Source organism: Capra hircus, chromosome 17, assembly GCF_001704415.2.
Source record: "Capra hircus breed San Clemente chromosome 17, ASM170441v1, whole genome shotgun sequence".
In the NCBI taxonomy this organism is placed as follows: Eukaryota; Metazoa; Chordata; class Mammalia; order Artiodactyla; family Bovidae; genus Capra; species Capra hircus.
The window spans coordinates 30,277,149-30,293,810 of NC_030824.1; the positions used below are offsets into that span (position 1 = coordinate 30,277,149).

Genomic DNA, 16,662 nt, shown 5'->3' on the forward strand with positions numbered 1-16,662 from the left:
ACGTGACTCTGTATTCATCCCTATGTGTAACAAAAGGTATATAAGCAAACCCCAAAATAAAGAAATCGGATCAGTTTTCGGAAAGACTGATTCCCCCATATCGTTCTTTCTTGCTCCTCGTTTTTCTGGCTGAATTCCCATCTGGAGCATGGATGCTATTCCATGTAATCCAAGTTATTCAGCCTCTTTTCTCCACTAATCTTCCTACTACACTACCCGTTTCTAATCTCTCTATATATCTGTAATTAAATATGTATTTTTCCAAAGACGCCGACGCCGTCCCCCCACCTTCAAATCACCCTGGATCCACCGGGGCTGGACCCCGGCATTAGTGTTGATGAACATGGACAAGTTAGTTAATGTGAGAGAGGGTAAATAAGAATGCAAGATTCCGATGGCCTTGAGGGAGAGGGTAGGGACAGAGAATAAGATACTCAGGTTTTTAAACATCCTCTTATTCCAAAATCATGTACTTACCATTACCCCTTAATCTCTGGACCCATTTTGTCCCTGTGTTTTGGATAGAAAGAGTTCAGAGTGAAGCATACCAAAAATAGAGGACCTACCAGATCCCAGCCCAGGCGAGACCCATGCTGCAGCTAGGAATTCAGCAGAATCAGACAAACACGTGTGTAATGATGATCAGGTTACATGTCTGCCAGTTGAAGAATGTTCTGAAGGGAGTGAATGAAGGACGAAAATAAAGGCTGAGTTCTCAGTGCAAAGACAAGCAAAACAAAAAACTACTGGGCTCCAGAATTGGGCTATAGCCGTTGATAAGGAGAAGAATCTTCTCTGAAGAAGAGCTGATCATGTGGGTGGGGTTGAGAAAGAAGTCACAAGTACTGATTGTACCCCTCCTTTTTTTTTGGCTCGTTGGGTCTTCATTGTAGCATGCAGGATCATTAATTGTGGCATGTGGGATCCAGTCCCCAGACCAGGTATAGAACCTGGGTCCCCTACATTGGGAATGCAGTCTTAGCCACAGGACCACCAGGTAAGTCCCAGGGTTCTACTCTTGACAGTATCTCTGGTCTCCATAAGACTGGAGCCCAGTCCCCCAGCCACCCTGACTGAGGCACTGAGCACCCCAAGAGGTAAAAAGACCATCTTCCAAACCTGTCTGGCAGGGTGGTAAGAGATCCAGACAGACACTGAAATACAGCACTGTCACATATTAGGAAGACCCAATTTATTTTAGGTTTTTATGATTTTAAAAGGGGAAGGCAACAGAGAGGCAGAATTCCATATATTTTATATGTTAAGAATCTATGCAGACAATCGAGCCCAAATACAAGGTCTTGTTTTAGGAATCCGATTACTGGGTGATTTAGCTCTTGCAACAAAAAAATAAATGCATTTAGTTACTTTTCTGTTTCACTAGTTAACTATTCTTGAGGTTGAACTGAGTTTAAATAATCTCCACATTTCCTCAAGCATTAGCTAAGCGTGAAGCACTTGTGACTTCCTCCACCACAGACGACTCACACAATCCAAACCATCAGTTCCACTTTAAAAAGTGTCCTTCTTTGTTCCGAAGCTTTGACTCATGGACAGGAACTTCTGCTTTCGAGGTCTGCGCAGGACTTCCGCTATGAAAATGGAAACTTCCAGACTCTTCCTGCCTCAATATTCCACTTTGAAAAACAGGAACCGACCTCAGCTTCAGAGGATCGTGAGGATGGGATCACTGCCAGGCTCCACAGACAATCACATTTTGCCAATAAAGTGTTCATCACATCTGGGTGGTGCAGTCCTGGGTCATTTAGTGTTTGCTAATGTAGATGAAGAACCCATGAACTCTTGACTGGAGTAAGCTTCCTGCAGTCCAAAGCTCATCACATCACCCTACTTCTTCAGACCTATCAATGATTCCCCATGGTCTGTGGGATGAAGTCCATGTCCTTCCATGACACAAACCCAGTCATTCTCCACTCTCCCCCTCCAACTGCTAATCTCCTTTCCCCAGAACTGTTTTCCAGGCATATGCTCTCTCCATCTTTCTACACCCACCCATCTCTCACTTCATCCACAGTCTGACATTACTGCTTCTACATCTTTTTGCAACACCCCTAACTATCCCCCTAAATACACATCCCTCTTTGTGCCTGCAGGGTTCTCCAAAAATATCTCCATTGAGGTCTTTACCTGACCACTCTTGCAGGATAGGTTTGCTTAGCCACCTCCCACCTTCCAAGCTTGAGCTCTTGAGAACAGGGACTCATCACCAATCATCTTTGGTTCTCCAGCTCCTGACATGATGTCTAGACCAAACATTCAAATATGCTGATGAATAACAGTGAATTTTTCAGAATCCCCCACTTTCCATCTCTAGCTTGTAGGTTCTAAGCAATGGTCCATGGCCCCTGAATAAACACTTGGTTGGTGTGACCTCCTAGTAAGTGGTGATTTCACTGTACTCAGAAAGTGAAGAGGAACTAAAGAGCCTCTTGAAGGTGGAAGAGGAGAGTGAAAAGCTGACTTAAAATTCAACATTAAAAATGAAGATCATGGCTTCGGTCCCATCACTCCATGGCATAGAGATAGGGAAACAATGAAAGTGATAGACTTTATTTTCTTGGGCTACAAATCACTGCAGATGGTGACTGCAGCCATGCAATTAAAAGGCGCTTGCTCCTTGGAAGAAAAGCTATGACACACCTAGATAGCATATTAAGAAGCAGAGACACTACTTTGCTGCCAAAGTCTGTATAGTCAAAGCTTTGGTTTTTCCAGTAGTCATGTATGGATATGAAAGTCAGACCATAAAGGAAGCTGAGTCCTGAAGAATTGATGCTTTTGAACTGTGGTGTTGGAGAATACTCTTGAGAGTCCCTTGTACTGCAAGGAGATCAAACCAGTTAATCTTAAAGGAAATCAGTCCTGAATATTCATTGGAAGGACTGATGCTGATGCTGAAGCTCCAATACTCTCAGCCACCTGATGTGAAGAGCCGACTCATTGGAAAAAACCCTGATGCAGGGAAAGATTGAGGGTCGGAGGAGAAGGGGACAACAGAGGATGAGATGGTTGGATGGCATTACCGACTCAATAGACACGAGTTTGAGCAAACTCTGGAAGATGGTGAAGGACAGGGAAGCCTGGTGTGCTGCAGTCCATGGGGTCACAAAGAATTGGATATGACTTTGCCACAATGAGGTACCATTTCATGCCAGTCAGAATGGCTGCGATCCAAAAGTCTACCAGCAATAAATGCTGGAGGGGGTGTGGAGAAAAGGGAACCCTCTTACACTGTTGGTGGGAATGCAAACTAGTACAGCCACTATGGAGAACAATGTGGAAATTCCTTAAAAAACTGGAAATAGAACTGCCTTATGACCCAGCAATCTCACTGCTGGACATACCCACCGAGGAAACCAGAATTGAAAGAGATATGTGTACCCCAATGTTCATCGCAGCACTGTTTATAATAGCCAGGACATGGAAGCAACCTAGATGTCCATCAGCAGGCAAATAGATAAGAAAGCTGTGGTACAAATACACAATGCAGTATTACTTGGCCATTAAAAAGAATGCATTTGAATCAGTTCTGATGAGGTGGATGAAACTGGAGCCTATTATACAGAGTGAAGTAAGCCAGAAAGAAAAACACCAATACAGTATACTAATGCATATATATGGAATTTAGAAAGATAGTAACGATAACCCTGTATGTGAGACGGCAAAAGAGAAACAGATGTATAGAACAGTCTTTTGGACTCTGTGGGAGAGGAAGAGGGTGGGATGATTTGGGAGAATGGCACTGAAACATGTATAATATCATATAAGAAACGAATCACCAGTCCAGGTTCAATGCAGAATACAGGATCCTTGGTGCTGGTGCACTGGGATGACCCAGAGGGATGGTACAGGGAGGAAGGTGGGAGGGGGGTTCAGGATGGGGAACACGTGTACACCCGTGGCGGATTCATGTTGATGTATGGCAAAACCAATACAATATTGTAAAGTAATTAGCCTCCAATTAAAATAAATAAATTAAAATTTAAAGAAAAAAGAACTGGAGATGACTGAGCAACTGAACAACAATAGTATAAATGGATCAAAAAGAATTAGAGGCCCTTGAGAAGTAGAAGTGAGGGCGTCCAGGGGTTCCAGGCCCTCATTCTACCACCCAGCCCCACATCTCCATAATTCTCTGAGACTGGGAATGATAAACACAGGAGTGGTGCAGACATACTGCCTCACTCCTTGTGACCCAAAATCAACGTCTTGAGAAGGGGACAGTTAAGGCATCCTGGCTCCATTTGGGAATCACGCCAAAAGGCCATGGAGGTAGCAGGTTCTGATGTGGACGCTGATTACCTGGGAAGGCCCAGCCCACACTCGCTGAGAATCCATTAAGGCGAGAGGGTAATGGTGACAGCTCATACAGTGATGAGGATGAGGCTGGGTCCCAGCCCCACCACACACGACCTGCCAGCGTTTGGAGGACATGTTTACTCTCTGAGCCTCGTTTTCCCCACAGGAAAACTGCTCAAGAGTAACTGGTGTGTGTGGCTGCCATACAATTCGGTGAGATGATGAACGTAAAGTGCCTTGCACTCCACAAACAGGAAAAACTGGGATCATCTACCATCCACCCCAAGCACTTTCATTAAATGACAACGTGAAGTGCCTGTTTATTTAGTTCACGTAAACATCAATTTAGAGAAACAAACTAAGAAAATCTAAGGAGACATTATCAAGAAGAGCTGAATTCGCTTAGAAACCAAATGAAAATAACAGATAGCAATCACTGAGTGTCCTTTTGAGAGGGGTGGCGCTGTTATATATATTTTATCCACATCAGCTCACTCAATGCTCACACCTCGATGAGGTTAGTACCATTACCAATATCATGATACTCTTGAGAAAATAAGGTAGAAAAAGGTTAAGTCATTTCTCCCAGACCACACAATTCTCAGGTGGTAGAACCTGGCTTCAAATTCAGGGAGTCTAGACTACCAGTGGTTATGAGCTGAACTGTGTTCCTCCAAAATTCACATGCTGAAGTCCCAACCCCAGCACCTCAGGAGGTGACTGCATTTGGAGAAAGGCCTTTAAAGAGGCAATTAAGAGTGGTCCTAATGCCATATGACTCATGTCCTTAGAAGAAGAGATCTGGAGATTTCCCTAGTGGCTCAGCTGGTAAACATTCCACCTGAAATATTCAATTCCTGAGTTGGGAAGATCCTCTGGAGAAGGGAAAGGCTACCCACTCCAGTATTCTGGCCTGCCTGGAGAATACCATGGACTATAGTCCATGGGGTGGCAAAGAGTCAGACACGACTAGGCAACTTTCACTTTCACTGATGGTCCAGTGGTTAAGGTTTCTCCTTCCAATGCAGGGGATACAGGTTCAATTCCTGCTCAGGGAGCTAGGACCCACATGCCTCTTGGCCAAAAAGCCAAAACATAAAAAATAAACAATAGTGTAATAAAGTTAAAGACTTAAAAAAATAAAAAACAACTGTGCACATAAAAAAAAAAAACCCTAAAAAATTTTTTGAAAAATTTTAGTTTGTTTTTAAATAAAAGAAAAAGAGGAGATTTGGACACAGTGAGGGAATGCAACGGGCCCAGGATCACACAGTTAAGCTCATAGGAGGATGCAGTGAGAAGGTGGCTGTCTACAAGCCAAGGAAGAGGCCTCAAAGAAACCAAACCAGCCGACACCTTGACCTGGAACTTCCAGCCTCCAGAACTGTGAGAAATAAAGGTTTAAGCCATCTGGTCTGTGGTATTTTGTGGTATCAGCCCTAGCAAACAGATATGCCAGTCCATGCTATGAACTGCAAAGCTATTTGAATTTAAAACTCTACGGCTTCTTCCTCATGTTTAGAGTCACAGATAGGAAGTACACGCTACAAACTACAACCAAACTCAACTGAAATGTCAATATTTGCCCATTAACTGAGGTCTGCATCTGTGTAGTCCTTAACCCACCTAGAGAAGGCAACAGATTCAGTCCCAATAGAAAGGTCATGACCTTGGGCTCAGGCTCAAGCTGATTGAATCTTAAAGTCAGGGGTCATATGAAGAACCCCTCCAGGCTATGAGCTGTCACGCAGTCCAACACTGTCAGCTCCATGGGGACAGGGGTTCTTGACTGTTCTGCCCACTGATATAGCCCCCAGTGAAGAATGGCTGGCACATAGCAGGTGCTCAGTAAATATTTCTTAAAAGAAAAAAGGATAATGTGATGCTGGAGAAGGAAACAGACTGCATGGAACTGAGGAACATGCCATTTTCAGGCTGTGAGCACTGCGATCCTTCTATCCCAGCTTCATGGGAGATCCAGGGGCACCTTCCAGAGGAACAGCAGAGAAGGCTCCCAGGTTCCCCACTTAGCCAATGAAAGTACATGAGCAAACAAGAAATTAGCAGAGCCCAGCCCTGCTTGGAGCCCATGCTCAGTAAACCTGTGTGTGAAGCTGACCAACTCAATTTGATTGCTAAAGAAATAAAACCCTTAAGGCTTTTCTGATAAAGAACACAATGTGTTTTCCTTCCAGCTCCTCAAAAATAAGACATGATTCCTACACTCTTGAGTTAATATTTTAAGAAAGTTTGCACCCGTGTCTGAGATTTCTAGGATTTTGAAGTCAGGGTGTTTCCAAGTAGTATGGGCATCTGAGTGATTTTTATAACTCCCTGCAAAACACCTCTGTCCTTACCTGAGAGCTTGAGACAACATGAATTGTGCAGCTGCGGTCTCCCTGCCCTGGCAGTCACACCATCAGCCAGAAACTCACAGCACTGCTCTCATGGACTCAAGAGGAGAGTGAAAAGTACACAGTATATTTCTCCTGCTTTATGATAAGATGAGGCAACACAAGGAGGAGAACAGTGAGCAACTTGGGATTTACAATGAATTTAAATGGAAGTTGGTGGGGTGCTTGCAGTGTGTCATCCAAGCAGCCTTGACACACAGAATTCCTGGAACAAGGCTACCTTAATTCAGTCTGACAACTCTGTGGCAGTAAAGCAGCATCCGAAAAATAAAGCAAACATAATGCATCTTCCATGCTAGGCATGAAAAATAGTAGGATGCTTAAATGCTACCAAAATGGTAGCCCTTGGGATGCATTTGTGTAGCTGAGCAGACTGCCACAAAGGTTGGCCAAGCTGCTAAGTGGAGGATGACAGGGGCCGCTGGGTTCCTCTGCTCTTTACATGGACATAATCTGCTTTGTCTTGCTTTAGATATATATTTTAAATATTTTGTTAAAAACTTATCTAAATGTATCAACACCATACAGTATCTGGCAACCTCTGTCATGATTGATGACTTTCCCAAGGATAGTTTGGCAGAAAACATACTAATATGTTCAGTCACATTTACATACGAGTAATTGTTTATGGTAAAACAAGAAAATCTGGGAGGCATTGGCTTGTATTTAAACAACAATAACCCTTGTAGCCGTGTTTAAAATAGTATGGTCATACTTCCCTTGAGTGAAAATTAGTATCTATATTAAATAGTTGAGTTGAAAAAATAGGTTAAATAGAAAGGTTGGCATAATGGTAAATCAGAAATCACCAGGTTAAAATTTGCACATTGCTGTCACTATCTCATGAGTATATCAAGTTATGTTTGAGCAGCATTGTGGGTAAGAGAAGCAACATGGGAGACTTTAGTATCAGACAGATCTAGGTACAAATTCCACTTCCACTGCTCACTAGCTATGTACCCTTACCAAGTCTCAGGATTCCTATATGTAAAGTATTAATACTATCTGCTGTGTGGAATTGTTAAGTAATACAACAGATAAATGACATCAAATGCAGTATAGATGTTCTGTGATACATAACACTAGATTCTTCATAGACTCACAACTAAAAAAATATTTCATTATTGCAAACATGGATTTTTTTTCAAAGCCTCTGATGCTGTTTTTCAATTCAGTTTTGTATTTCCCACACAGGTATCATAGGATGGGACTCTGGCCCAGAGGTCATGGCTAGACTTTGTAGGATGGTCCCCTCCTGACCATCCCTACCTAATTACAACCTTACGCTTCCCCAAGTACACCCTTTGTATTTTCTAGGATATATTTGGAGTGACACCTGTCAGAAAATGGTTCAGTATACCGTTCAGGGCCAGTATACCTGCTAATTTCACATATATATATATTTTGGGATTCAAGGAGAAACATCTAGAATTCATCAAGTTGTACAACCAAGAACCTGACCCCAGATGAACCTTAGCTAGTGGCTCTGGGATGACAGGATCATTTCTGTCAGTTTTACAAACAGATAAGTAAAGAAGTACCTGGAGCTTTATCACTGGGACCTTTTGTCTTTGGACTGAATGGGCAGAAAGCTTCATCTGAGAGGCTGCAACAGGCGCATCATTCAATCCCAGCCTCTGATGCTCTTTCTCCCTTTGCACCTTATGGACCCTTTTCACATCAGGCTAATTTACATGACTTTGAGCAAAGGTATTTAACTACACCAGGCCTCTCCCTCCACGTCCACAAAATGTCTCTCATAGAGTACCTGTCATAAAAGTTTAGGAGGATTTAATGAGATAATAGGTGCACGGTACTCACAGCAGTGCCTGGTACGTAGTGACATTCAATATTATTCTTGCTATGGTTACAGTGCTGTCTCCTTAAGAAATAAAATAGCCCATATTTGGGCATCAGCATGCAAGTCATCAACGTCTAGTTGTGTTAGATAACTGACTAACAAGTACATGAATAGGTTGTAGTGATAGGGAAAGAAGACACACTTAATTAAGGGCCCTGAAATGATTTGGTGAGGAAAGCAGATGATAAACAGGAAGTTACAAGACAAGCGCTTGAATTCTTCCTGGAAAATAAACTCATTGTATGACCTTGAGCTGCTTTCTTCTTATCTTTCTTTCTTCTCAAAATTGAAGTAAGAAAGTGTCTCCTCCATAGGTTTCTTTGAAAGATTAACTGAGAGAAGCAAAATATCTGTATTCACCACCCAAGACAGACTAGCCATGTTCTTGTCACCAAGCATAAATTCATTTTCACAAACATCCATCAAAAGCCAGAGAAGAAAAACAACACTTAGGGAAGATTACTTACAGGACTGTCTCCCTAACCACTCTCCCAGATATTAAAAGCTTTACTCCCAGACCAAGCCAGATCATCAGAAAAATACATACCTGAGTTCTACTGTTTCTGCTATAGAAAACTCGATATCAAATTACATTACAGTATGAGGTTGCTTCCCAGGTGGCTCAGGGGTATGAGGCCACCGTACACTATGGTATGAGGCCACCATACACTATGGTTTGAGGCCACATACATTACAGTATGAGGGGCTTCCCAGGTGACTCAGTAGTAAAGACTCTGCCTGCCAAAAGAGGAGATATTGGCTCGATCTCTGGGTTGGGAAGATACCCTGGAGGAGAAAATGGCAACCCACTCCAATATTCTTGCCTGGAAAATCCCATGGACAGAGGAGCCTGGCGGGTTACAGTCCATGGGGTTGCAAAGAGTTGGATACAACTAAGTGACTGGGCACACGAGGTTGCAGACCATGTTATACTGATGGTCCTCACAAGAATAAGCTCCATAAACCTTATTATTTGCATAATTCAGACGCTGCCAAGGACATTTTTCATTACCCTTTTCAATGAGCTATTTATAAGATACTGCAGGAGAAAGACCAGCCTGGATTTAGGACAAAAAAATGGTAGCAGTTGTCCTGAGTTTTGAAAGCCTGAAGCAAAATATAGATTTACTGTTTAGAGTCAGTGGAACAGTCCAAAAATGCATTCTTAGATTTATTCAAAAATATTTGCTGAGCACCTACTATGTGCCAGACTCTCCACTGGGATCCAGAAACACAGTGATGAGCAAGACGGGAGATATCTCTGCCTTCACAGACCTAAAGCCTAGTGGGAAGGAAGAGATGATCAACAAGCAATTGTAGTTACAAAGCAGTGACACAGAATGAGCCAGAAGCAGATGCTGGGTACCTAGATGAGATCTATCATCACTTTAGGTAGATGCGGAGGCTCAAATAAAGCTAAGCTTGGACCAAGAGAGGCCTAGGAGGACCCCAGAGGGAAGATACACATATCTGTGGAAATCAAAGGGAGAAAGACACAAGTCAGGATAAGGCTAGAGGTAGTACTAGGAACCTAAGACTGTGTATCCCCTATCATAGAACTGATCTATATATGTTCTTTACATCAGTACAATGTCTTCATGAATAGAATCATATTGTGCAGAGTGCTCATGCTGCTGCTGCTGCTAAGTTGCTTCAGTCGTGTCCGACTCTGTGCAACCCCATAGATGGCAGCCCACCAGGCTCCCCCATCCCTGGGATTCTGCAGGCAAGAACACTGGAGTGGGTTGCCATTTCCTTCTCCGATGCATGAAAGTGAAAGGTGAAAGTGAAGTCATTCAGTTGTGTCTGACTCCTAGCGACCCCATGGACTGCAGCCTTCCAAGCTTCTCCATCCATGGGATTTTCCAGGCAAGAGTACTGGAGAGGGGTGCCATTGCCTTCTCCGAGAGTGCTCATAACTATATCTAAATTAGGTCCTAGCCTCCTGAGGAAATTGGCCTGATTTTGTGACTCTCAATAACTACATTTTAGGAGAAAGAATCAAAGAAAGAACAAAGAAATTTCTAGTATTACCTAAAATACAATCTTTGGTATTTAATTCATCACATAGAGAGTCATGTCAATGCAACCTTGGCAGTTTCTTTCCATAACCACTTACTTCTGAAAGGAGAGGGGAGTACCAGACTATACTGGGATTATAAATGCCTCCTTCAAATTGAATGCAACTGCCTTCTTCATTCTCAAAGATGCTGGGTATTTGGAGAACGTAATTAGATACCTTAGAGGTATCCTGGCACCTTAGTTTCACTGAGAAAGAAGGACACCTGGGTTTCAGTCCTAGTCCTGTCACATAAAGAAATGCTATGTATCCAGAGAAAACTAATTCGAAAAGACACGTGCACCCCAGTGTTCATAGCAGCAGTATAAGAGCCAAGACATGGAAGCAATCTAAATGTTCATCAACAGAGGAATGGATAAAAATGTGGCACATATATACAATGGAATATTCCTTAACCATAAAAAAGACTGAAATAATACCATTTTCAGCAATATGGATGGACCTAGAGATTATCGTACTAAATACAATAAGCAGACAGACAGAGAAAGACAAACATATGATATCACTTAGATGTGGAACCAGCAAAAAAATGATACAAATGAACTTACTTACATAACAGAAATAGATTCACAGACATAGAGAACAAACGTATGGTTACCAAAGAGCAGGGCATCTATTAAGAGTTTGGAATTAACAGACACACACTACTATATAGAAAACAGGTAACCAACAAGGACCTACTGTATAGCACAGAGTATATTTTGTATATTCAAAATCTTTTAATAAACTATAATGGAAATGAATCTGAAAAGAATATATATGTGTATAAAAAGAATATATATGTGTATGTATAACTGAATCACTTTGCTGTACACCTGACACTATCACAACACTGTAAATCAACTACACTTCAATTAAAACAAATAAAATGATAGATGAGGCTTGGAGGCTATATGAGTTCATTGAGGCTACTCAATGAAATTGGCATCTCAAGTGATTAGTGTAGTAATACACATAGCCAATATTTACTGAAGGTTTTGGAGAAGGAGATGGCAACCCACTCCAGTATTCTTGCCTGGAGAATTCCATGGACTGTGGAGTCTGGTGGATTACAGTTCATGGGATGGCAAAGAATCGGACACAACTGAGCAACTAACACACACACACACACACACACACACACACTCTGAAGGTTTTCTATGGATTAACTAACAACAGCCTCATGTCGTGGGTATTGTTTCATGGAGGGTCGCGTGACTGGTAAATTCAAATTCAAGCAGTCTGGCTCCAGAGCCCAGGCTTCTAACTCCACTTCACTCTCCCAACTCCATCCAGCATTTTCCCAGGGATCTGGAAGGACAGATCAGACTATGGTTCCTCGGGATACATTCAAGCATGCATCACCTCATCTCAAGGGCCTTTACAAGGTGAAATGAATGGCAACAGAGCCTTCCCGGGGTACCCTCTGGGCTGCTGGCCCAGGATAGCCTCAGTGTGTGCCTGCTGTCTCTGTGCTCTCCCAGATCTCCCTTCTCTCCAGGAACTCCTGTCTGGAGGAAGTGATACAGCCACCTAAGCCCAAAGGCGAAGAGCTGATGTCATGAAGTTTGCTGGGCCTGTGCTCAAAACTCAGCTTAGCCATGAACACGAGGCCAATTACTTTGCCTAAATAAGTCTCAGTACAAAAAAGGTCCATCTAGTCAAGACTATGGTTTTTCCAGTGGTCATGTACGGATGTAAGAGTTGGACTGTGAAGAAAGCTGAGCGCCGAAGAATTGATGCTTTTGAACTGTGGTGTTGGCGAAGATTCTTGAGTCCCTTGGACTGCAAGGAGGTCCAACCAGTCCATCCTAAAGGAGATCAGTCCTGGGTGTTCATTGGAAAGACTGATGCTAAAGCTGAAACTCCAATACTTTGGCCACCTCATGCAAAGAGTTGACTCATTGGAAAAGACCCTGATGCTGGGATGGATTGGGGCCAGGAGGAGAAGGGGACGACAGAGGATGAGATGGCTGGATGGCATCACCAACTCGATGCACAAGAGCTTGGATAAACTACGAGTTGGCGATGGACAGGGAGGCCTGGCGTGCTGTGATTCATGGGGTCTCAAAGAGTCGGACATGACTGAGCGACTGAACTGCACTGAACTGAACTGATCTACTAAGTGGAAATAATAACAGTGCCTACCTGCTAGCACTGTTGTGAGAAACATAGGAATCAAGGTGTATATGGACTATATGTCTCAATTTGTGTAGTGTTTAGCAAATAGCAACCACCTGCTAAAAATGAGCTTTTACCAACATTTGATTAAATGTTAGATAAGTTTTCTCATATCAGCCTCCTCCTGGTGAAGACTCTGTGAACTTGAGACATGGAAATACACCTGTGAATCTGAAGCGCTTAGCCATGAACCAGGATGAGTAGGGAATGACCAGTCTTTCTAAGCAAATCACAGGTAGTTCAAGAAATACCCATACTAAGCCTAAATTACACTCCTGAAGTCAATAAAATGCAGTTTGGCTTTTGACCACTCCCAAGGCTTTAATGCGTTCCAGTCCAGACTCCACAGGGCCTGGGCTGAAATGCTTTTATGGTGACAGGAGGGGGCTTCCCAGGTGACTCTAGTAGTAAAGAACCCACCTGCCAATGCAGGAGACATAAGCGAAGCTGGTTTGATCCCTGAGTTGGGAAGATCCCCTGGGGGAGGGTATGACAACCCACTCCAGTATTCTTGCCTGGAGAATCCCACGGACAGGGGAGCCTGGTGGGCTCCATGGGGTCCATGGGGTCCATGGGGTTGCAAAGAGTCAGACTTTGCATTCACTGAAGTGACTCAGCACGCACTCACATGGTGACAGGAAGTAAAGAAAGCCTTTGAGCTTACAGTCTCTTTGGGGTTCTTTTTAGCCTCTTGGACTAGCCTGGATTGAGCTAGTGACAATTTCTGGGATCACTATGCTTTCAAATACAAGTAAGGGACCTACCTTACTTTGTCCTAACACTCCGGAATTGCCTCAGGCACCAGAGAAAATTCTTTCTGTGGCATGAGCATGGCCACACACCAGTCCTGGCCACCTGCAGCCGAAGCAGCTGGCTGTACACCCTGGAACTTGACAAAATGTTTATCACCTGACAGCATCTGGACACTCAGGTTCCATAAACCATAGTCATGGACTTGGAGAATCCACCAGCTGATTAGTTTATCTATGGAACAAATCACCTCTTTTGATCTCATTAGCTTTGTAAATGAAAGCAGTTAAATCCATTGTGAAAAATGAAGGTGTTGAATCTAACATGATCTGGCTCTGGGCCTCTTAAAAAGATTCCATCTGCAGAAAAAAGATATCCCACCTCCCCACCCCCACCTTACTTTTAAAAACTTCCCATGCACAACATTCTACTTACTTCCATAGTAGTATCCTATTTAATAATATGCCTTACTGTCCTCAAGTTCTTTTCTTCCACCCCAGCTTCCACTCCTCATCACTGAAATTGCCACTGGCTTTAATTAGGTTTAATAAACCTCTGGGACGCAAGGTCAGGGAAACAGAGAGCTCAGATTACCGCTGTGGGGGCTTTCTCTTGCCTGTGGAGGACAGCTTGCATCCTCCCAAAGCTGGGAAAATCAAGGATGTCAACCACGTGGATAGACACGCTGCTGCTGCTGTCCAAATGGGAACCGTGGGTGGAGAAAATCATTTAGAAAAAGAGAGGGAGGCAAAAGAGAAAATCAAGCCCAATCCCCGACAGCTGCAAATAACGAAGCCTTGGAAAGGGTTACCTTGGATGAACTCAGACTTCCTGCTCACAGAGGGCAGGGTCCGGTTGAGTCCCAGGATCCTGTCTAGGTGGAAGGCAAACACCTCGCTCATGTCCAGAGACTGCTTGAGCAGCCCGCAGGGGCTGGGACCGCAGGCGGGCACCGAGGGCCGGGTAGTCCCCTCCAGCACCAGCAGGCGTGCTCCACTCCTGGACTGGGCCGGCTGGAGACCCGCCACGGCGCCGTTGGCCAGCAGGCGCATCTGGCCGATGTCTTCTTTGCTCAGCCACGATGGGGCGCTCTCGCTGTAGATCCTGATGTTGCTCTCCTCGGCCGGGGGCAGCTGCACATCTGCGCCCCCACCTCTTGCTCCCGGACCCTGGATCCACCTCCAGGGTCGCTCCCCAGCCTTGGCCAGGTTTCCTCCTGGGATATGCCCGGGTACTTCAGAATCCATTGCCCTTGCAGCTACCTGAGGCCGAAGGGATGGTCCCACCAAAGCCTCGGGCCCCGGGACTCTAGAAGCCACTGCATACTTTTTCCTGCGCTTCGGTTTCACTGTGCCACGTATGTTGGCTGGCTTGCTGCGCTTTGAGCGCAGGGTGATGTACACCACGTTGGGCTGCAGCGTGGTGCCATTGCCCTGGGACTCGGGAGGGGCCAGCGTGCCATCCAGGGGTATCTCAGGGAACGGGGCCTCGGTGGCAGCCCGGCTCCGGTGCGGCCCCTTTCCTGCCGGCCTTGCGTGCTGGACAGAGGCGCGCCCCACCTGGCTGACCAGGAAGCCCAGGTAGATGGCGCAGGCGGTGCCCAGCAGGAGGTTCCTCCGCGTCCTGGGGCGCCGGCTGCTCCAGAGTTTCCGCACCCTCGGGACGCACAGGGAGCAGAGGAACCAGTTTATGAGCTGCCCTGGCTTGTCCGGGCAGCTCATTTCTCCGCGGTGTCCACATGCTGAACAGAGTTTAAACTCGGCCGTTGGTGCCTGCTGACATGAAGCATGGTTTTCTGAATACAGCTGTCGCCTCCGCTCTGGTGTTTAAGTGGTCTCTAGTGGGTCGAGGTGGAAGGTAGGCGTTGGTGATGGAGCCGGGAAGGCTTCTGACACTGGCCACAACAAACCTTTTACACCGCCATCAGTCTCCCCAAGGAGGAGTCTGACTAGTTCCTGGGAATGAATGGAAAGAGTGCACTGAGTCACAGTCTCAAACTCCCGTTCAGTTCCTCCACAAGAGGAAATTTTAAAAAACGGGACCCTTTCCTTTCATTACTGTCACCAGTAAATGATTTTTTAAATGGAGTTAAAAAACAAACAAGATAGATCTATACATTTGATATTCAGTTGCAATTAGTAAAAGCAAACTACCAAAATCCAAGACTGTTTTATAACTTGTAGCTAGAGTCTTTTAATTTGATCCTGAAGGAAAAGCATTAAAATTGGACAAATCCAGGCTTTTCTCTTTGAAATTAAAAAGTTATTTAAGCAAAGCAACAAAAGGTTTTAAAAATCTATAGCTATCTTCTATTTATTTTTAGAAGTCTTGCATTAATTAACTGGGCAGAAGCACCAAGTATTAACATTCAAATTCAGAAATATATTCTCTTGATCTGATAGTACAATCTCTTCTTCATAATACATTTCATTATCTTGCATTAAGGGTCATTATATTGTAAAGCCATACATGTTCACATATCTTGGAAGTAATTACATTTATTCGGTCATACACACACAAACATAAACACAAAACACGCATCTAACTGCTTTTTATTCCTTTTCTTTCCACCAAATTCAGCTGAAAGAAAACCCAAAGCTTTCTAGCTGTCTTTTTTCACATTATTAAAAAGAAGAAGAACTGGTAAGCAACGTTACTTACACAGCTGGCCCCGTGCTTGGCTCCAGGAAGAATGTAATCTCTGACTCTAATGCAAAGAACTTTTAAAGGCTGAGGCATGTAAGTAGAACATATTTCATGGTCAAGAGTGTTCCACATTTCAAATATTTCAGCTCAGCTTTAAAAGTTCCCTTGAAAACTACTGATCGCAAAGCAAAACGGATACTTGTTAACTGGCTGCTGACAACCCACTTTTAAGACATGTGAGGGTTTTTTTTTTAATAGTAAAAAAAATGAATTTTAATTTTAAATTCTGAAAAAAACAAATGCCGTCCAGAAGCAGTTTTCATTCAAATATTTCTCCACTTATTTTTAACCCCCGGGAGCCCTCTAGTGTCCTGTTTAGAAACAGACTCCTGGAATTCAAAGGCAGGGTTTGCTTAGCAGCAGTAGAATAA

The 16,662-nt window shown here is 43.9% G+C and overlaps 1 protein-coding gene across 3 annotated transcripts in view; it reads right to left on the bottom strand.

Moving 5' to 3' along the window:
• The window catches only part of FAM198B (family with sequence similarity 198 member B), a 71,508-nt gene that overhangs the window by 54,423 nt on the left and 423 nt on the right, over nucleotides 1-16,662 (bottom strand). For 2 of the 3 annotated variants that reach the window (XM_018061481.1, XM_018061482.1), the window contains exon 3: nucleotides 14,397-15,540. In XM_018061481.1, coding sequence (XP_017916970.1) covers nucleotides 14,397-15,306 — 910 coding nt within the window. In that variant the 5' untranslated portion in view covers nucleotides 15,307-15,540. Of the gene's footprint in view, nucleotides 1-14,396; nucleotides 15,541-16,246; nucleotides 16,436-16,662 lie in introns of those variants that run through there. The other variant, XM_018061480.1, reaches the window with a different exon arrangement.